This window comes from Mya arenaria, chromosome 9, assembly GCF_026914265.1.
Source record: "Mya arenaria isolate MELC-2E11 chromosome 9, ASM2691426v1".
Lineage (NCBI taxonomy): Eukaryota > Metazoa > Mollusca > Bivalvia > Myida > Myidae > Mya > Mya arenaria.
Window position 1 is genome coordinate 70,297,122 of NC_069130.1, and position 21,942 is coordinate 70,319,063.

At 36.3% G+C, this 21,942-nt stretch overlaps 2 protein-coding genes across 3 annotated transcripts; both read left to right on the forward strand.

Moving 5' to 3' along the window:
* The first annotated feature begins 9,379 nt into the window (after positions 1-9,379).
* On the forward strand, positions 9,380-15,718 carry LOC128246466 (uncharacterized). Of its 2 annotated transcripts, XM_052964684.1 has the most exons (5): positions 9,380-9,443; positions 9,601-9,736; positions 12,804-12,994; positions 13,655-13,857; positions 14,190-15,718. In XM_052964684.1, exons 2-5 carry the CDS (start codon positions 9,629-9,631, stop codon positions 14,849-14,851), a joined length of 1,164 nt encoding a protein of 387 aa, XP_052820644.1. In that variant the 5' UTR covers positions 9,380-9,443; positions 9,601-9,628; the 3' UTR covers positions 14,852-15,718. The 2 variants fall into 2 exon arrangements, with proteins under 2 accessions (XP_052820644.1, XP_052820643.1); XM_052964683.1 differs by having other exon boundaries at positions 9,386-9,736.
* A 1,076-nt stretch (positions 15,719-16,794) lies between these two features.
* Positions 16,795-21,628, forward strand: LOC128246325 (zinc finger protein 724-like). Its single transcript, XM_052964516.1, has 3 exons — positions 16,795-17,082; positions 20,877-21,028; positions 21,346-21,628. Exons 1-3 carry the CDS (start codon positions 16,795-16,797, stop codon positions 21,626-21,628), a joined length of 723 nt encoding a protein of 240 aa, XP_052820476.1.
* Positions 21,629-21,942: the final 314 nt, after the last annotated feature.

Consider the following 21,942-nt stretch of genomic DNA (forward strand, 5'->3'; position numbering starts at 1 on the left):
ATGAGCCTTCGAAAGTAATATTTACTAGGTGTCCACGAACTTTGCAAGACAGACAGACAGACGGACGGACGGACGGACGGGACGGACGGACGGACGGACGGACAAACAGAGAGACAGACAAGACGGACGGACGGATGGAAGGACAGATAGACAGATAGGTTGCACATCATCACATTATTACATTATTGTATCACAACATATTCATATTAATTAAGAACATCTAATCCACGTTTTTTTGCTGTATAATGTCAAAATGAGTTCTCTGCCAAGGAACACCATTTCCGTCTCTTTGAATCAATTTAACTTTTAAATGATACTTGGATTTATAAACCTATACGAATGTACTCCCCTTCACCACCCAACATTCTTTTTCATTTTCTACCTGAATTATGAGTATCATATAAAAAAAATATTCTGCGTACCAAATAAGGCGAAAATTGTACAGCATCGCCACTTCTTCCAAACACCTAAGGTCAGAGAACTGAAAATCACCCGGGAAACGATATTGATACTCTTATCAACATCGGTATTTCAGCCTGATATTTCACAACGAATTAAAGTGTATGCTTCAGAAAATAATTTGATATATATATGGATAGGGGGATAGGACCCTCACCTGGCAATCATATCTTTCAGGTCCGTTAGCCATTTTAAATCCGATTACCGATTATCTATGAGGATAACATAATGTCTTTGTTTACTATATTTTCAATTATTATTCTACATGGATTAACTTAATGCAGTTTTGGTAAAGGCTTAGGGTGGTTAAATTTCGTCACACTTGGTCTTGATGTTTCAGTAGAGATAAATTTCTTGATGTCGATGTGTCTGATCAAAGATACATTCTTACCTGCATCCTTATTTGGAGTTTTTGTGACGACCGACGAAAATTGACAAAAGGTAACAAAAGGTAAACAACGATTTGATTTGCAACTCAAAGGTTAATCTCATCTTATTGAGAACCCAGATGCATTTTGAAAGCATTAAAACCAGACATGCTTAGAATTTCTTCTTACTCGGAGACGGTATTCCTTTCTCGGAAATCCTTGCCGAGAACCGGTATGGAAAACCACACGAGACCACATTTTGACCAGCACTGATTCTTGTCCTTGAAAATTCCTCTGTGGCTACAGCAACCAGCCTGGCTATTGAAATAAGCAATAAATTAGGGTTTTTAAGACATTTATAATGTATTAAGGTTGGTTTTTTAAATGCATGAAGGGAAAAGGCTCTAATCTTTATGAAAGCGGCTCATTTTGTCATTTCTTTTGCCTTGAGAAATGGCAAGTTTTTAAATGTATAAACTGAATAAATGAATGAATATATATGAATTAATTAATGAAAGGTGGCATTATTTCTTTAAAATAGGGATCTCATTGTGTTGCTGTGATTGTTGAAGTAGATGTTTTTTTGTCCATAAGCTGAAAATCATATGCACACTAATGCACCAGTCAAATGTAACCATGGCCCCCTCAGGTCTGGGGGTATACCGGGGAAAAGGGCCGGGTTTTGACTTTCCAGGTGGCCCCGCAGGGCCGGGTGACCACGGAGATTGGTTGGGCCTTATATAGAATCTCTGGTGTGCGGGGGCATTTTGTCAGCGCAGGCCGGGATTTTACCCAGGGTTGGCTGGACCAAAATCAAAGTCCCGGCTATTCCCCGGACCTGGGGGGGGGCGTGGTTACAATTGACTGGTGCATGAAGAAAACATCATGCTGCGTCAAGTGTGTAGTAAGTTTTGATTAATGGCTTACAGAATTTGAAATTAATGTAATGTTTGCTGAAAAGAGCAAACAAAATGTGCGAATAGATGCACAATACAGACCAAAGACTACTTCAAGTCAGCAGTTTCATAAGAAAATAATATTATTTATAATTATCAAAGCCGCACCAGAAATGATTGACAAACAACAGAAATTCATTAGGAATGGAACAAACAGTATCAATGGTCTTATATGACCAAACTTACTCACTTTATACTTCAGTTTGGATACAATTTTCCATTATTAGATCTTGAAGTGCTAACAAATTTAAGCATGTCGGCATGTTGGCATACACCAAGTACAGCTCGGCCGGGTGGCGGGCGTGCTGTCTGGCTGGTTCATCATCGTTTCATCCCGGGTCTGTTTAAAATAATAAGAAAGGAAAATAAATAACCGCTCAACACCTACTCAAACATACAATCATTGACACCCTTATAGCCTATACAACATACTCAATCAACACATTTCTGGCATAACAGTTTAAATTGATGGGATTCAATATCTATTTGAGAGCTGGCTTTAATTTCACACAGTAAAAAATATATCAAGATGTTTGAAACAGTGAAAGATTGTTTTTATTGTTTATAAATGTCTATAAATCACCACAAAGCATATATAATAAAAATGTTCTGAATTTTGCTATGACTATGCTTTACTATATTAGAGTGGCATTGTAAATGTCTTGTTAATTTTACATGAACAATATTGCTGTTTTAGTAATTCATATAGACTGTGTTTTAAGAACAAATTGAGAAGAAAATATTTCTCTACCATATTTTATCTCAAGTCAAAACAGCTGTTAAGAAGAGTAAATTGCGCACCTACAAGCATGTTAAAAACTTCTGAAAAATATTGCAAAAACCGCCACTGTTTTTGTGCTAAACTGATGATCCCGCATTTTCTGATTATATGCAGGAGAAAAAAGGTTTTATTAACATTGCTTGTCGGGAGGGGAAACCCCTCCCGAACCCACACCATTTAAATAATTAATAACTTAACTGTCCCACTCTGCCATGACAAAATGTTTCATTCAATAAATATTTTTAATTTTAAACTGGGTTGAAGTGTGTTTGGGTTAGGACCAGCCGCCGAGTTACCTCTGATTAGCTATATAGAACTCCGGCTGCGGTGTTGTGTTTAATCACCTCACTGGGCATAATTACACTCAGGTTACCCACGATTATGGCAGCAGTAAAAGAGCAGAAGTGCCTACATGTCGGCCTAAATGGTTAAAGGGACTGTGTCACAGAACTATAATCACCAAAAAAAGTTTTTTTCTGTAACGAATCTCAAGACACCGACTAGCTAATCACGCATTTATAAGGAATGAATTCTACCTGGTAATCTTTTTAATGGAAAATATGAAATATCTCCTGAACTTAAATAAACTATGTGATACTTCAGTAAGTAAGTTTCAATGCATTGTACACATTGATGCCAAATTTATGATATTTTTCGACAATTTTTTCGCTATTTTATCATCTGTGAGACAGCCCCTTTAATGAGCGGACGAGTTTAGTCTGTGTGAGTTGAAACCAGCTGCCCATTTAACTCAGTTGGCAAGAGCGCCGTGCTAGTGTTCCTGCGGTCGTGAGTCTGAGCCCCACACCAGGCTCACTTTTCTTCTCAGGTTTACCATTAGCATGCACAATGATTTTTAATGAAAAAGGAATGTTTTTTTAGATTTAGTTTTCACTACTTAAGTTTTAACATTTTTATTCAATACTTTAATTTTACAATACAATAAACGAAGTACACAATCGCACAGTTAACAGTTAGTTTGGCATGTATACTGTATAGCTACAATAATGAGCGATCAGGGATACTTTTTTATTATTTTGACATTTCATGTGTATCCCTGTAACGAGTCTGCCATAGTCTAAAAACCGTCAAAAGACTCATTGACGGCCATTTAGGTGGACTAGTATACTGTAGTGATGAGTCATAAATTATGACCTGAAGGTCATATCTGGATACCGATTGCATCAACTTAGCTTGTTCATTATCCGTAAAAAAACAACGTTATGTCATTATGGTGTCCAAACAGCAACGTATGAACGATTGAAAGTTACAATAACAAGTATAATTCTTAGTACAACTCACCGTGAAAGCAACGTTTTAAATCCGTGTTATTGCATCATGATGAAAGTTTCAATATAATAGAAATATTGAAGGAAGACGTCACGCGCACCTGCAATGTGCCTATATGCAAATCATTGTTTACATCAGCTGTCGTAAAATGCGCATAAATACATTTAACTTAATTATTTAGATATCCAGTTTAAACGGTATTTTTTAAGATGTGGGGTAAAAAAACACATTTGTTATGACAAACCCTGTTCGTTTTGTATTATTATTGCAGAGTTATGAAATATAATTTTCGGTCAAAAGAAGTACTCTTTACACGTGTATTTATTATATGTGTTCTCCACTGGTTTTATGGAAGTGCCGAAGGTGGATTGTACATATACCTCGGGTATTTCCGTATTGATTTTCATTGGTTAACGGAGGTCAAACACCGCCCTAAACATGTACAATTTGCTTGCTGGCATGCACGCGCTTTATATGAACAATGTATGACGAGCTTTTCTGGTTCTCATTTTCACGGTTTAGTGGTGCCCCAATTTTTTAATGCCTATCACTCCGGCAAAAAAGAAGTAGTCCCTTGCATACACGTACAAACCGTAAGAGGGCTTGTACAGACAAACGCTTCGCGTTTGTCTTCAAGCCCGTATTAAATATATTAAAGCCATTTATAAGCAATGTTAACGTCTCATGAATAAACAACAAGGTTTCTTATTCAAATGCTGAACAACTTTTGTTTCCAACCCAGATGACACAAATGTTGGTTAAATTATGTAAATCTCTCATATATAGGTCAAGGTCGACTATAGGTAATGTTTGGGTAAACCATTGTAGGTCATGTGGTCAAAAGTTAAATAACCCACAGTAACACACTCATGGTTATGTGTAAGACACGATATTGATACCCAAACTGTTTGTAAAATATATTAAGGGCATTATTTGGAGATTGAAGGTAATATTAGTCTTAAAGTACTTAAAATACATGCACGACAGTGTTGAAAAAAGAATATTCCTTGTTAACAGTGAAAATAATCATTGAAGTTGGTCAACAATATTTACAGTTTGAGATAGTCACATAAGAATTAAAAACATATTATCAATAACAAAACACAAACATGAATTTGTCAATGTGTAAAATTTCTATTTAAAATGGACGTCTTCCTCTGATCAACTGAAGTAAAAAGAACGGGACCTTATACTTGTGTTGTTGCTTTATCTGGGAGGGTGGGGGGCATATCATGATAACATCGTCACTAGAGCCAAACAAAATAATATTTTTGAACATTGTATGTTTTTATTACAATAATTCATTGCATATTGGTATCAAAAGTGTCTCTTCGCGCAGTTAAGACCATGAGAAAATACCCCTAGTGGGCGGAGACATATACTAGTAGACCACCCTCACCCAACGGTTTGAACAGGCAAAAAACGTCGATAAATGATTGTGACTACAATGCAATATGTGGATTAATAAACTGTTCAATGTGGTAAGAATATTCCTTAAGGTTTTAAAAGGACATGTTACTACATCAGAAAATAGTACATTGAAGCGGAATGTGAAGAACTTAAAAAAATTGAATTTTACAGAAAATGTTAGAAATTGTGTTTATTCGAAGAAATATAAATAGTTATATCTATATTAATTTGTTTTAACTACCAACTATGTACAGAGTGAATGTAGTTGCATGTAGCTTATTATGCTAAAACTCCTCAAATAACACACTACATATATAATATATAAAAAAATGACAGTAATAAGCGTTTAATTCGATGACGACAGAAAAATACCCGTGCTACTCTCAATTAGGGCAAAAAGGTCCTACCAAAAGAGGACAGATCGAAGCAACATTCCGTCACTCGTTACCTAATAACAACAGAAATACAATTTTGCGAAATAAACTGGATGATCTTCATTCCTATACCATTATTCGTACTTGTTTCAAATAATGATAAATAAACTGCCATCAACCAAAACAATTGATTCTTTTTAAGGTGATGCTGTGTTTGGAGCCATTGACAACCGTGACACTAGACCGGAAGTTGCGCGCAACGGTCCCAACAGTAGACGTTGTAAATCATTAGAATACAAGATACATAAACGGACGTTGCGTTATGTAATCCAGCAAAGCCCGTGACCCTGACCGGAAGTTGCGCATCATGATCCAGTGCAACCAGCTTTTTTTACCAAGTGAGTTAAAGGCACACACGTTACCCTACCAGACCAAATATTGTGTGCAGTTATCAAGCGGAGACCGCGTGACAAGACCGGTTTTATATAGTTTAAAGAAAGTAAATATGATACCAGACCCGAAGTTTCGTATAGTAATCAAACAAACACCACATGTCCGAACCGGAAGCTCCGTATTGAGATGAAGCTTCCTCCGTGATACCAAACCGGAAGTTCCGTACAGGGATTAAACAGAAACTATGACTTCAGAGCGGAAGCTCCGTAGCGAGTTGCAGCTTCACCCATGTTAACACATTGGAAGTTCCATGTAAGGATAAAGCAGAAGACGTTAGATGAAGAGAAGTCACCTGTCCAATAGTTTATGATTTTATGTTTGTGATTATCACTACATTGTTATTTCATGATTATTGTTTTTATATTTAACATTCGGCAACTATTTACAATTGTATATGTATACTTGTACCAGATAAACCATTTACCATTGCTATCATAATTATTTAGCTGTCGTAGCCTTTCTTTGCAGACACTAACGGGTCGTATTGCCATGCGTCGTCTGCGAGCTCGCAAAAAATAAATCGCACATATTTATAAGTTCAAATTGGTATTTAAGTATTTTTCTTAAACTGTAAGTAACGGTTTAAGCCATTAAAAATTAATTTTCAAACGGAAATATGAAAATCTACGATCTGAGTTTTTGTCAACAATCTTATATTAAGAGCAAATATTTGCTCTTTCCAAGACAAACAATAAAAAAAGTTGTAAGAAATGGTATATCTGTGAGAGAGCAGCTTTAAATGTCAATGAATGGGTAAATGAAGAGCTCCAATAATAAAACAGTTGATAACAGTTCAACGAGAATACTAAACTTTTCCCAATTTTTTCTCCAGGGCCGTCTATTTTATCATAATTGTCATTCCTTCTAATACCATTCAACTGTGTCGCTATCTGAGGTTTATGACGTCGTAATTTAGTGGATAAAATACATGTTTATAATGCCCTCGCGTGCAATAATATTCTTTTTAAAAGTTGTACTCAAAATCCTGAGTCAGTTAAAATAAAATTCGATTCAATAAGTCATGAGACACGTAGTTACACTTTACCTTAATCAGTTTAATTATTTACATACGGTAGCATGAAGCTACTTAGTATATATAAGTGTGTGTGTCTGTGTGTATGTGCGCGTGTGTGTCTGTGTGTGTGTGTTTGCGTGCGGGCATGCGTGCGTGCGCGGGCCGGCTGCAGGTCGCGCGGACAGTTGGCGGGCGGGCGGGCGGGCGGTCGTGCGTACAGCGGGCGGGCGAACGTGCGTGTATGTAGCTTGAATGAATATAATATAAAATATATATATAAAAAAATAGCAACACGAATAAAAATAAACATATATATACAGTCCAAACGACATATCAACGTATACATCTTTAAATTATACGTTTGCTTACATGGAATACGTTTGAAATTTAATATTAATGATAAATACGTACATGGAAATTGAATACAAGACAAACACACAGTCGGGATCAATTTCATTTCCGCTATACGCGCGTGTTCGTTCATTCTCATTCTACTGATAAATGGTTCATCCCTTAAGCAAGATGTGGTCAACAGTATCAAATATCAAGTATGATACTCTGTGATTGAAGCTTGATTTTTGGGATAGATAAACTGTATGAATTTTGTTTTAATTTTGAAATCTATCAAGTATGCGATGTTTTTCACTACCGGGTTCGTTTATGATTGACGATGACACTCCTGGGGCCATTATTACAGTATCTGAGTTCAAACTCAAGTGCCAAAAACTGCATTTCTTCATTTCTTTGTTACTTGATCGAGTTAAGTTTGGATGAGAAAATTCTGAATTTTAATTTTATTGTATAGTGTACAATTATTTATATTTATTCTGTAATACTAATATGATATTAAGATGTTTTTGTAGTTAAATAGAATTGCTTTGAAATTGAGTCTTGAGTGAAGAATCGGACATGAGACTGTTCGTAAGGTCCAGGTAGACCTCAAGTAGGGCGTGGTATTATCACCGGATCAAAACAATATTGTTTTATTTTATCATTTTATGATAAAATGAGTCTTATTTTCAAATAAGTAGGCTTTAATGTAGAACATGCGTGTATATTGTTGAAGTGTTTAAGCCTGGGTCCGTGTTCACTGACGTCTTGAGACTCAAGACTCAAAAACGCAATTATTCATGGTATTGTAAAGTTTAATTAGAGGAGCAATTATAGTTAAACTGACTAAATGTGCTCCAATCATCATGTTTAACAATTATTAAATCAATTTCTGAAAATTAATGGCATTTTAGAACAAAACTTTCCGAGTCTGAATGTTAAACTCAGACCCAAGACGATAGTGAATCAATCCCTGGTTTTGAATATGACAGGGTGCTGCAGAAAGGTATATATGGTGGTAAGTGTGAAAAGGACAAATTGTATTGAACTTTGAAAATCTTTTGCATTGCATATTGACGAAAACTTTTAGAAATATGTTTAATTGAAGTAGTTTCCGCTTTTAACTGCAAGATATAATGAGTTCGTATGTTTTCATAATCATATAATTATATTTTTTGAAAAGAGGAAATATTTGATAATCTAAAGCATTTTATTTCTTTGAAGGCAGAATAATGCCCATGCTGGTCTTCAAGAGGGCAGACAAGTGCTTCCAAAAATAGGCTAGGGTGTAACACCCTCTTATAGTTCTTAAGCTAAAACTCATAAATATATATTTATTGTGAATCACATGTTTATAAATGACATCTGGAATATAAGCGAGTGCAGAACTTGTTTACTTAAATTGTTCAAATATGCGTACGTGTAAATGTAAAATGAAGTTCTTCTTTTGTGATTCTAATCTAAACAATCAGTACCGCAAACACATTCAGCTATTTTAAATCAATTACTCAATATTAATCTTTGACCTTAATTAACAACAAAAAAAAATGTAAATTAAAGTGAATCACGCCAAAAGCATTTTATACGACACGACAATAGGTATCAATAAATATCAAATAACCACTTATGCTTCAGCCATCCCTACTCTTAAATACATTATCTCCATAATATAGGATGTACCCGTATCAAGTGTCGTAAGTTGTGCCTGCCAGTGCATTAACTTTACTAAATACGCCTTCGTAAGTACTGTGTGTCGGGTTGACCTAGTGCTAAAATACGAAAATCCTTGCGCAGCTGCGTCACAGTGATGTGTTTTTTCTCGACACCTGCTATAATAATATCGGTACACGTACTTTACATCATGGGTAAAAGTGACGCGGAAAATCGGCTAGTTTGCTTGGGTATATAAATGATCGTCCTACCTCCAAGCTTATCAAATTGGCCGGACAGTGAGTGCAAGCAGTCACCATAATTTACTGAAGTTCAATTGAATGAGGAGAAACAAAAGTATTAAAAGTTAAAAAATAATTATACTATTTCGATTTATTTTCACGGATAGTGTATTTTATTAGATTATATTTCAAAACTAATCATCCATCATCCATTCAAAAATGGGCAGATTTTCATCAAATGTATGTTTGGTTGTTACGATTCTCACAATCAGAAGTAAATCAGAGGTGAAGGGTCACGGTATGCTCTGGGATCCACCAGGGAGGTCCACAGCGTGGCGGCGCGGGTATCCACTTCCGGTTGAAGACCGGAACTACAACGATAATGAACTCTTTTGCGGTGGCAGAACCGTGAGTATTTATATCTCAGTACATTTAGAGTTAGAAAATAATTTACCATACCATTTTAATTAAACCGTTTAATAAAAACTGAGTTTTGTATCAGCTGACAAACTGATTATATTTATTTACCTTGAAGCACCGATTTTTGAGAACCAGCTTTCTGTACCAATCGGCATGACCTGTCCTAAAGAAGGCATGAATATGGTGCCGGAGTAAATATCGATCAAAACGCAAAAATACGTATGGTCGGGAAGAGAAAATAGGGTTTGTCAGGATAGTGGAAACATAGTATTATTACGTAAGACACATCTATTATGAACTAGTTTGAGCAGAATATTATTTCATTTGTTCAGGGACCATTCAGTCTATTGGCCAGATATTTTTACAGCCCAATCAAAACACTCAGATTCTTTTCTAAACCCTACAGACCCTTGGTCAATATTAATTTGGTTGTGTTGGTGTGTTTTATATTGTGACCGTATTTGTCTCTCGATAAGTCTTTGGTAGGCCTGGGTCAATGTAATCGTCCGGTGCACCGGCTGTCAAATAAAGTATTTCAGAAGATGCTGGCATAGTGTGCATATGAGCAACATATCCTACGGTTCAATGTGACTTGTCCCGGCAGTGTCCCTTATTTTTCTTGCCAATTTTAAATTTGGTAGTTATACTGCGATCATTTTAATAAATTACACTAATTACTTGACAATGTACAAACTTTACTTGCCCTCTGATATAATCAATTTCATAACCGCCATTATTAGTTTGTGGAAGTGATAAGAATAAAACTGGAGGCAACTGGGTTTCTTTTCCATATATATCAATATGAATTTTAATTCTCATCGGGTTGGTAACGTTAACATTTTCAAAAAGGATGCTGACGCAATTTCTTTTGCCGTTTTTTTTTTTCTGAGACTTCGACAGTATTTACCTTTAATAGTGAATAGCAAGGAAAACGGGGAAGAATAATACATTGTAATAAATATATATATAAAAGGTAGCATTAGGACAGACGCATCACATACCATACAAACATATCACATGTATTTTTTCCAATGAAGCCTTCTGAAGAAAATGTGAGTTTGCATTAATCGCTTTTCACCTATCTATCAAGTGAACATAAATGAAAAAGACACTTTTAGTATGCACACCGCGAAGTACGGATATCTAAAAAGTTGTTCATATATATAAATATGTGAGCTTGCATAAGAGTAGATGTTTTTACCTACAAAATAATGAACAAAAAACGTTCTCTTCAATGGGTTGAACGCGAAAACGTTCCATCTGTTTCTGTATCCAATGTCATTTAGGACCTTCTTGCTTCCGTGTCTCGATATGCACTTTTGATTGTCACAAGCATTGGCGCATGTCGGGCGACCATTCGTTTTTGATAAATTCAAATTAACAAACATTTCAATCTTATATTTTATCATCTGTCTAAGCCTCTGGTTGTAACAGCTGGTTTCAATGATTGCTGACTGCTCATTTACTGCCAAACGTTTGCACAAAATAAATTCAAAATGAATGTAAATAAACAGCATACGTTAAAGAAATACATTGAGACAAAAGCCATTCAAAAATTCAAACAAATAAGGTAAGGCGAAATTTGGAAGCGACTTTATTTTCGAATCAAGTGAGCTTACAGGAGTATAATTACATTTCCTTGCAAATAATGACGGGATGGCTTACCCAATGTCGGACAAAGTTAATTGTCGATAATAAAGCGCAGTAAAACTGCCTGCTTCAGCTAAATGTTCCCTTTGAACTTCCTAGTCTGAAAGCCAGATGTATAAAACTATAGTAACTTGTCCATGGTAAACTTAAGGCTAGTTTCATCAATCAAACTATTTGATTGGCTTTTTTTTCTACATTGGACCCAGTAGAGACTTTAACAGTTTAATACACTTTGCTGCTGCCACTTCTGTAAAACAAGTTGTCCAAAGGTTAAATTCGGACTAGTCTGCAAATGAAATCATTTAGCTGATTAATGATATTTATGGGGTGAATATGTTTGGCTAACGTTCACCAAATCAAATAGTTTTTTCTCGTTGAATGATATGTATTATATACATAAGTTCATATGGGCCTTCATTCAATAAATGTATGAATTTGAACCATTTTCATACATTCAAATGGCTGCTATGCAGACTATTTTATAAATGTTATGTTTTCCTGCGAATTGTAAAAATGCTTTAAACACCGAGCCCAAAGCGTGTCAATGAAATGTTTTAAAAGTAATCATGATAAATTATGTTCAGGGTTTACGCAAGTTTTTTGTCTACATAAATTATGATACTTCAACCCATTTCGAGATAATTGGATCTTATTCTCGTTGGAAGTATTCAAATCAGCATAAAAAAGGGAAATCAAGTTCACTGAATGGGATATTTTATAAAGGCATGCGCTAAGCACCTATGTCCCGAGTCGCAGCTTCTATGTCTTAGAAATAATAATACCTATTGGACAAGTCTAAATGTACTTTTGTGCAGGTATCACGGCATTGTGGGTAAAAAATACTCTTAAAGCAAAACTACCCCCAACCAGTGGGGAAAAAGTTCCTCATATGTCTTCATGTTTTCGCTAATCTCAGTTTGGGGGATATGACGGTGTCAAAACATGATACAGCCATGATATGGCGCGGACAGTCCTTAAAACATATCAGAAAGAAAGAAGAAATGGCCACAGTGTTGTTATTTATTCCCCCACCTGTCTGGAAAGTATTGTGGTAGGGCGTTTGCTTTGGGTGTGGAAGGTCGCTCCGGGAGAGAAATGTTGATGCCATCGACATCCCAAAATACATTTACCAAAAGTGCACATACCTCTCTTTCCTTAAAGTACTGGTCAATTTGGAGAACTTCGTACTAGTTAGACACCCAAGGCAAGTTGTTTCCCGTGAAGTGGTGTGTTGCAATGGTGTTGTTTTTTTCACAAATATCGAGATATATTCTAAAAGTCACAGTTAAAGCACACATTTGCACAGGATAGTTATTATATGTCCTAAGCAGTAATTCAGAAAACATTTCAGTTAATTGGGCTTAACATTCAACTGTATTAAGGGCTTTCCTTTTATCCATTTCAGGTTCAATGGAATCAAAATGGCGGGAAATGTGGTGTATGTGGTGACAACTACGCTGATGTCATCAAGGATAACGAAAGCATAAACGGAAAATACGTCATCAACCGGAGCATAACCGGATATTACGTCAGAGGTCGGACGATTGAGGTCACTGTTAAGCTGACAGCCAATCACAAGGGATGGTGGGAGTTTAAGTAAGCATAGCTTTTGTTCAAAGAAGAACACCGCTGAACAGATGTCTAAACTACTCAACTATGAACATATAAATCAAGTATATAGAATCTCAATAATGTTCCATTCTGGCTGTGATAAATATAGCGCGTCACATAAGTATTGTTATACCCGCTCCTGTCATAGTAAGATGTGTTACGTGGTTTAGTTGAAACTTTATTTATTTCACAAGGATTGTGAAAAAGTTAACTCGTACAAAGACACTCTCGTTGGCACAATGTTGCACGCAAGACTGGTCTTTTAATGTGGAAACAGTTGAACCTTTAAAAAAAAAATAATTCCGGTTTGATGAACACCAACCAAACTCACATACACATAGGCTGGGAGTTAAGCTAGGGTCACATTTCTTCGCCTAAATGTTTAGTCGACAGTGTTTCCCGAGTTGATAAGATGCACAATTCCCCTCAAGGGAGACAGTATGACAATGTATATACTATATATCTTCATTTATTCTTGTAAAAAAAAAACAAAAAAACCAAATACAAAGAAGTTAATTCTTTGAAATGAAAAAAACAAGAAGGATTTTTGGTTTATTTTCTACACAGTCTCTGGGTTATCTCAAAATGGAGTATGCAATTAGTTATTCTCATGAAAATAAATACGATCTTCTCAACCCGTTTCAGATTATGTTCCCTCAAGAACTACGACAATGTTGTTACTCAAGATTGCTTGGACGAGCACATTCTCAACTTCTCCGATGTAGGGAAGACTCGTTTCTACCTGGCAGATAATGGATTCTTAGAATCGCAGAGTTACAAGGTGAAACTTGACCTGCCTGATGACGTCACGTGTGATAACTGTGTACTTCAGTGGAAATACTACACGGGTAAAGTAGATAACTTTTTATTCTGATAATAACTTTTATATTGTTATTTTCGACTAATTGGAGTTGAAAATGTTCCTCTTTCTTGGTCTTTGCGTCTGTGTAAGCATCGAACTTGGTATTTTGCTTCATAAAAGTTCATAACACATTAGCATGATTGGCAAATTCCACAATATTACGTTTAACATTTTTCGTAGTAATAGTCCTTGATTTTTTTTGTGAAAGTTTTTATGATTGCTACTCAGCTAATATACAAAGCAATTGTTATATTCATGTATAACAAGATCTTTACTATGGTTATCTAGTTTCTCGTAAAAATTACTTCAATATCACAGGCAACAGTTGGGGATGCAGCATTGGCCCTGACGGTGAAGTGCAGTGTTGTACTGGATGCGGAAGCGGACAGGAGACTTTCCAAAACTGCGCTGACATACAAATTTCCGGTTCCAATTCTCAGAGTACATCCGGTCCGACAGAGAAGACCACCAAGTCAGCCACATTGACTGCTCTTACCTCTGGATCCACCTCATGGGAATCAACAACTACTGACAGTACATATACAACGGCACCACCCCAAACTTCAACACCATTGACTGAGACTATAACAACATCAACATCGCCAACGTCAGCAGCTACAATTACTACTAATTCACCAACATCAACAGGCGGTCCTTCATCAACAGATGATCCAACAACCCAACCAAGCTACAATAAAATCTGTCAAGCTATTGGCGCTCATTCATCTCAGCCAGTAATGAACCAATGGTGCGCCACCAACTGCAACGCAACGCCATCTTTCTGCCCGCCCGCCATGTGCTTATGTGGAGAAGCTGCAGCTACAACAATGTCCCCGTCAGTTACACCAAGTATAACAAAGGGGTGCCAAGCAATTGGCTCTTACGCCTCCCAGGCCGGCATGGACCAATGGTGCACAGACAGCTGCAACGCCACGCCATCCAACTGTCCTACCACCATATGCTCATGCAATGCAAAATGAGGCGATTAATAAGAATGCGTGATGTTGTCCCGCGTGGTGTTGCGTGAGTTATTTTTGCAACAGTTCCGCGTCCCATTGTATTGCACGTCATGATAATCGCTTTTATATTTGTTTTGTTTCCGGTTCTACCGGTAAATCTTTTTTTTTGAGAGGGGAACAGGATTTGTATTTTTTTTCCCTTTTTGCTTCGTTTATAAACGTTATTATTGTCATATTTTGTGTAATGTTGTTAAGTTAAATCATACGGTCGCTGAAACAAAAACAGCCATGGCGACACTACAGAATCTCATTTATTTTAAACGAAGTGAACATCGTGTAAGATATTGTTTTTGTTTTGTTTTTATTTCATTTTGTGTTGTATTTTATGTTTTTTCCATCAACCTACATATATTGTTCGCCTCTTAATGATCTTTCATTTTGTGCAACCTTGTTATGAGCAATGATGCCAACACAAAACAAATATCAGAGTATTAATCTATTTGAATTATCAATGCGTCATTCATATCTTTAAGTGGAAAATTGTAATTCACTCTTCGCCAGTTTGTGATTTCAAGTTCCTTAAAGGATTGTTCAATTTAAAAGACCTGTCATACTGCACAACTTATTTTTGTCAAACAAGATTCATATATCATTTACAACGGTTTCATAAAATGCATTAACATTTTATGGTGCACAAATCTGTATTTTGTTCAACTGTATGTATGTTTTGGACCCGATACAGATCGAAAGTTCTAACAGTCAGAAACTGTCTCCAATATGAATAACCATACATTGTGCTATACCGTGCTAATGATTTTATTTTATATCTTTGTTTCGTTTAAATGAAATATGAAATTGTTTTTAATAACATCTTCAATAAAGTCATCTTAAGTACATTGTTTGTATTTCCCTGCTTATATTTTTTTTAAGAAGTAAAGTAACTGGGGAGGGCAGTGGTGAATGAAGCGCAGTCGTAGTTTTGGGAGGGGGTGGGGTAACGGGGTAACGGTTGGGAATAACGGTGACGGAAGGGGATCACACGGTGACGGAGGGGGAAAACGGTGACGGAGGGGGATGACGGAGGGTGAGGGGAATGAAAGCGATGGAGCGCTATTGACGACGTCGGTTAAGGGTTGAAACGGTGACGGAGATGTATTACACACGCTTTGAACGGTAATATCGACGACGGGTGTGGTAGTCACGTCGGAAAAATAGTTGACAATACTGAATAATGGTCTAGTGACAGTAATGTGGCTTCTTATAGCACAGACATGGTGACAGGAACGCTGATAAAAGAGACGAGTGGGATAGTAATATCAAAGAGGTGATAAAACGCCGACAGAAGTGGTTGTGAGGGGGAAGGGTTTGTAACAAGGCCGACGGGAGAGCTCGAGGGGCAACAACGGTGATTGTGTGGTAACAACACCGAGGGGTAGTGATTGTGGAGGTGTGGTTATTACGCCCAGCGGAGGACTTGTGATGATGAAAGGGTGATAAATACGCCGACGGGAGGAGTAGTGACGGCGATAGGTTGTACAATGATGACAGCTGGGGTAGTGATGGTGAAAGGGTCAAAATTACGCTGCCGGGAGGGAAAACGATGGTGAAAGGGTTGGTAAAAACGTCAGCAGGATGTGGTAGTGACAGTGGAGAGGTGGTAAACAAACGATAGGACAGATAGTTATGGTGAAGGCTTGGTTAAAACGTCGAGGAGAGGAAAAATAATGATAAAGCGGTGGAATTAGAGTTTTATGACTGTGAAAGTTAATAACAGCACCGACATGAGGGATTGTGGAAGTGATGGGGCAGCAATAAGGCCGACATGAGGGGTTGTGGCAATGATGAAGCAGCAATAACGCCGACATGAGGGATTGTGGCAGTGATGGGGAAGCAATAACGCCGACATGAGAGAGTGTGGCCGGTATGGGGCAGCAATATCGCCGACATGAGGGATTGTGGCAGTGATGGGGCAGCAATATCGCCGACATGAGTTATGGGGCGGCTATAACGCCGAAAGGAGGGGCAGTGATGGTCAAAGAGTAGTAACAACACCGAAAGGAGGGAAAGTGATGGCGAAGGGGCGAAAAACGCCGACAATGGGTGTTAAAAACGCCGACAGGAGGGGAAGTAACGGCGAAGGGGCGAAAAAACGCCGACAATGGGTGGTAAAAACGTCGATAGGAGGGGGAGTAACGGCGAATGGGCGGAAACTACGCCGAAAATGGGTTGCAAAAACGCCGACAGGAGGGGAAGTAACGACGAAGGGATGAAAACAACCCCGACAATCGGTGGTAAAAACGCCGACAGAAGGGGAAGTAACGGCGAAGGGGCGAAAACAACGCCGACAATGGGTGGTAAAAACGCTAACAGGAGGTGTAGTGACGGCGACGGGGTGTAGAACACAATACATTGTAGACCACTAAAAAGGTTAAACTTTGTTAGTTTATTTGTACGCAAAATCAATGGCGGCGCGTCAACAATTTATTTATGTTAGTACATACTGACATACTGACAATCTTAGAATGATAGAAGATCAAGCTCAAACAATTACGAACGCGAACAATGTCCGGTTAAAAATTTAAAGACATTAATTTCAAGAAATGACTTGTGTGATATTTGGAAGCTCTATAATGAACAAAAAACACAATTTACGTGGAGACGAAAAAATCAAACGGACAAAAGTAGAATAGATTTTTGGTTGATAGAAAAAAACTTAGTACCACAGGTGTATTCGACAGATATAAGGTCAGCAATAATTCAATTTAAAGACCACATGGCCATTTCTCTTAAACTTAAAGCGCCGTCTAAACGAGGACCAGGTTACTGGAAATTTAACAATTCTGTTCTTGAAAATGCAAAATATATATCACATATTGAAAATGTTTTAAGAAAAATCATTCAATCAAATATAACAAGTCAAACAAAATGGGAACTATGTAAGATTGAAATAAGAACTACTACTATAGATTTTTCAAGAAAAATAGGGAGAGAACGAAATAATCGGTTGAATCAACTAGAAAAAAACCTTAAACATCTTCAAAAAACCTTTGATGAAAATCAAGACAAAAGTCTATTGATACCTATTCAAAACATTGAAACAGAGATAAATGATATATATCAAATTAAAACCATTGGAGCACAAATTCGCTCCAAGGTCGATTTCATTGAAAAAGGTGAAAAAAATATTTCCTAGGATTAGAAAGTCGAGGCAAACTAGAAAAGTTATAAATTCGCTAAAAATTGGTAATACAAGAGTTACCGATATACAAGAAATTCTAAAAGCAGAAAAGACATTCTTTTAAGATCTTTATACGTTACACTTAGAGATTAACACGAACTATTTAAATTATGTTAACAACATTGATTTAGAAAATACAATTGATGATAAAACGGCAAATACCTGTGAAGGTCGGTTTACATATGATGAAGGCAAAAACGCACTTCTAGAAATGCAACTAAATAAAAGCCCCGGGTTAGATGGTCTTACAGCTGAGTTCTATAAACGATTTTGGTATTTAATTGGCAATCTTGTAATTGATTCTCTAAATGAAGGATACGAGAAAGGTGGACTTTCTTATACTCAAAAACAAGGTGTTTTTTCTTTACTGTATAAAAAGGGAGATCCCGATAATCTAGAAAATTGGAGACCGATCTCCTTACTTAATTTAGACTATAAAATTGCCGCAAAGATACTTGCAAAACGTTTGCAATCTGTTTTACCGACAATAATTAATAATGACCAACAGGGGTACATAAAAGGTAGAAACATTAGCTTTAATATAAGACAAATAGAAGATATCATCGATTTCGCTGATTTATATCAAATGCAAGGAGCCATTTTGTTTTTAGATTTTAAAAAGGCTTTTGATACATTGAATGGCCTTTTATGTTCGACATTCTTGCCAAGTTTGGTTTCAAACATTCTTTTTTGCAATGGGTAAAAACACTATACACAAATATTTCCTCTAAAATTTCTAATAATGGTTGGATATCTGATAGTTTTAGCATAATGCGAGGAGTTCGTCAAGGATGTCCCCTGTCCGCTCTTTTATTTATAACAATTGTAGAAGTCCTTGCACTCAAAATAAGAACATGTGAAGTGATTAAAGGTCTGAATGTAAAAAACACTCATTTAAAAATCACACAACTTGCAGACGACACAACCCTATTTTTTAAAAATGAAACTGAAATCCCAGTAGCCCTGGAGATAATTCATACATTCGGCAATTTTTCCGGGCTGAAGCTCAACATACTTAAAACACAAGGTCTATGGATAGGTACTTCAAAATACAATGGCATTGATAAAATTTACAATATCAATTTCACGTCGAAATATATAAAATCCTTAGGTATTTATTTTGGAAACAACAAAACTGAATGCATTAATTTAAACTGGGCGCAAAAAATTGAACAATGTCAAAAGCTAATAAGCAATTGGAAGAAACGAAACTTAACCTTTTTTGGCAAAATAACTGTTATAAAATCATTGATGCTGCCCAAACTTACATATTTAGCGCAAAATATTTTAACTCCCAATCATATAATTAAAACGGTTAACTCTTTAATATTTAATTTCATTTGGAATGACAAAAGGGATAAAATTAAGCGTACAACCTTAATAGGAAATAAAATCGAAGGTTGTCTGGAAGTTCCTGACTTTAAATACTATTCTAAAAGTATGAAACTTAAATGGGTAAATTTCTTAAAATCAAAATCAAATGCAAATTGGAAAATAATCGCATCATATTTTCTTGATCAATTCGGACCAAATTATATTGTCTTCAATATGAATTTAGACTCTCTTAAATCCCTATCTGGACAGAACTTGAAACTCTCTGTTTTCTACCGAGACTTGGTCAACACGTGGTTAGAATTTAAATCAATTTCAAGGTCGAACAATATTAAGAATGACTTTTATTCAATTCGAACTCAAGTTTTATGGGGAAATAAATATATTAAATTCAATAATAAATGTCTACTATTCAAACACTGGATTGACTCTGGATTTATGTTTCTAAACGATATAATTTCATTATCTGGTGAGATAGACGTGAGAAGAATTGTGCAAACCTTAAAGGTGAAATGTAACTGGATTTCAGAGGTAAACACAATAATAAAAGCCACCGGGGAGTATCACGTGATCTCTATAGTACATTGTCCGCACAACATGGCTGAAAAAACCGTCGATTCGACCACGAAATAAGGGGTATGCTCATTGTTACTGATATTTCAGGATATGCAGAATAGGCGCAGAGTACCCGCCTAATGATATAATATACTTACGTGCCTTTCGTTCGTCCGAGGGCTTCTTGGTTTAGGCCTGAAACTCGATACAAATTTTATTTTTGTATGTACATCGTCTGAACAAGTACTTTATTCGGGTATTTCAGCGCTAAATGCAAATTTAAGTCGAGATCTTCTACAAAAAAATGATTTAATTAGTAAATGTATCATTCGTGCCAAGTTTCCATTGTTTTCTCGGTGTTTTAAGAAAGTTATTGATTCCTTTCTTACCGAGTACACAGTCTGAACAAAATATTCATGAGTACATCGTCTGAACGTTTTTTTTCAACGCATCTATTGCTGTCACGAAGTCATTAGGACTTATTCTGAATACAAAATACTACGAAAAAGTACTAGAATATCTCAGAATATCTCTTCGATGTGGTAATGTCTTTTCACATCTGATTCTTAATTGCATTATTTAATTTATTTCAGAATCCGATATACATCTATCAGAATGGTACGTATTTCTACATGATAATTACCATTAAACGTCTTTTAAAAATATTATAGTTGTTTTCGCTTACGGAATTATTTTCTTGATGTAAGCATAATTCACGAAAATTGTAAAGAGCGTCAGATTTAATGATCATATATGACAATACAGTTAATCTGCAAACTGTCAAACTGATTGTTAATGTTGTTTGTGCAAACGTTGAAATGCTGTATGATATAAAGATAAAGTCCTGTAAATGTTTGTAAAAAAATTGATCATAAACGTCTAATGATATATAAAGTATACGTAGAAAACGTATAATTTCAGGAATCTGGAAAGGAGTTGATGTGCCGTCACTGCGGAAAGTCGTATAAAGGCAGATCTGGGCTTTATCAGCACGAGAAAAGCCATGACGGAAAGGCGCCGTATAGATGCTGTGGAAAGCTTTTCTACAGCAAGTCGAAAGTTCAGAGGCACAGGTTTGCACAATTATTTTCTTACTCAGTATTTCAATAGGCAAAGATGATTTAATCTGGTCAATAGATGTTATTTATACAGTATCTATGAATACATGAGTGTTGTCTTGTGGACGGCACATGGTTAATATAACAGTATCAAAAATGCATTGTTTATATGCATTATTTTCAATATAATTAAGTTGTGTATTAATAGCAGGGCAGAAACCCAAACATAAATTATCAGTGTGGCAATGCTGTGAAGTTTGTGCTTGGTAATGTGTTAGTGTATTGTATTAAGCAATGTGTTTTCACTGATAACCACATTTTACTAATTTTAGGGCTTCGGTACACGATGGTCCCAAGTTGTTTTGCTGTGACACATGTGGTCACAAATTTGCCACTAACAGTGACCTGAATCAGCACAAGGTCCATCATAGTGAACCAAAGTGGAAATGTAACGATTGTACCAAGACGTTTCGGTTGAAGTCGGCCCTAATGGACCATCTCTCCGCTCATACGGGTGTAAAGAAACACCAATGCACGTGTGGAAAAGCCTATACATACAGTCAGGGTTTAAGTAACCACAAGGCAAAGTGCCCTGTAGCAAATCCAAAAAAATAACATGGCCTTTTGTTGCATCTGATTTAAATGCTGTGTCTGATTTCATAAATAATGACGATTATGTTATTATCGGGTTCGTTTTTAGACATTTTCTTCTTTTTTTACTTTTGTGTTGTTAAACACGTATGAAAAGGATCACAGTAGTTCAATTGCAGAAAACTCACCCGTCACTTGGAAAACAATTTCGAGTATGAATACGCCATGTATGTATTCAGTTGTTTACATATACTTTTGATATACGAGCATTCATGTTAAGTGCTTCTATTTACGTTCCATACATGATATTGGTTAACAGCATTACGCGAGTTTTAAAC

Coding starts and splice junctions, on each gene's coding strand:
- LOC128246466 (XM_052964683.1), top strand. CDS start 9,548: ATGGGCAGATTTTCATCAAATGTATGTTTGGTTGTTACGATTCTCACA. Junction 9,737..12,803: donor TCTTTTGCGGTGGCAGAACC/GTGAGTATTTAT, acceptor TATCCATTTCAG/GTTCAATGGAATCAAAATGG. Junction 12,995..13,654: donor AAGGGATGGTGGGAGTTTAA/GTAAGCATAGCT, acceptor AACCCGTTTCAG/ATTATGTTCCCTCAAGAACT.
- LOC128246325 (XM_052964516.1), top strand. CDS start 16,795: ATGGGGCAGCAATATCGCCGACATGAGTTATGGGGCGGCTATAACGCC. Junction 17,083..20,876: donor AAACGCCGACAGGAGGGGAA/GTAACGACGAAG, acceptor GTATAATTTCAG/GAATCTGGAAAGGAGTTGAT. Junction 21,029..21,345: donor TCGAAAGTTCAGAGGCACAG/GTTTGCACAATT, acceptor TACTAATTTTAG/GGCTTCGGTACACGATGGTC.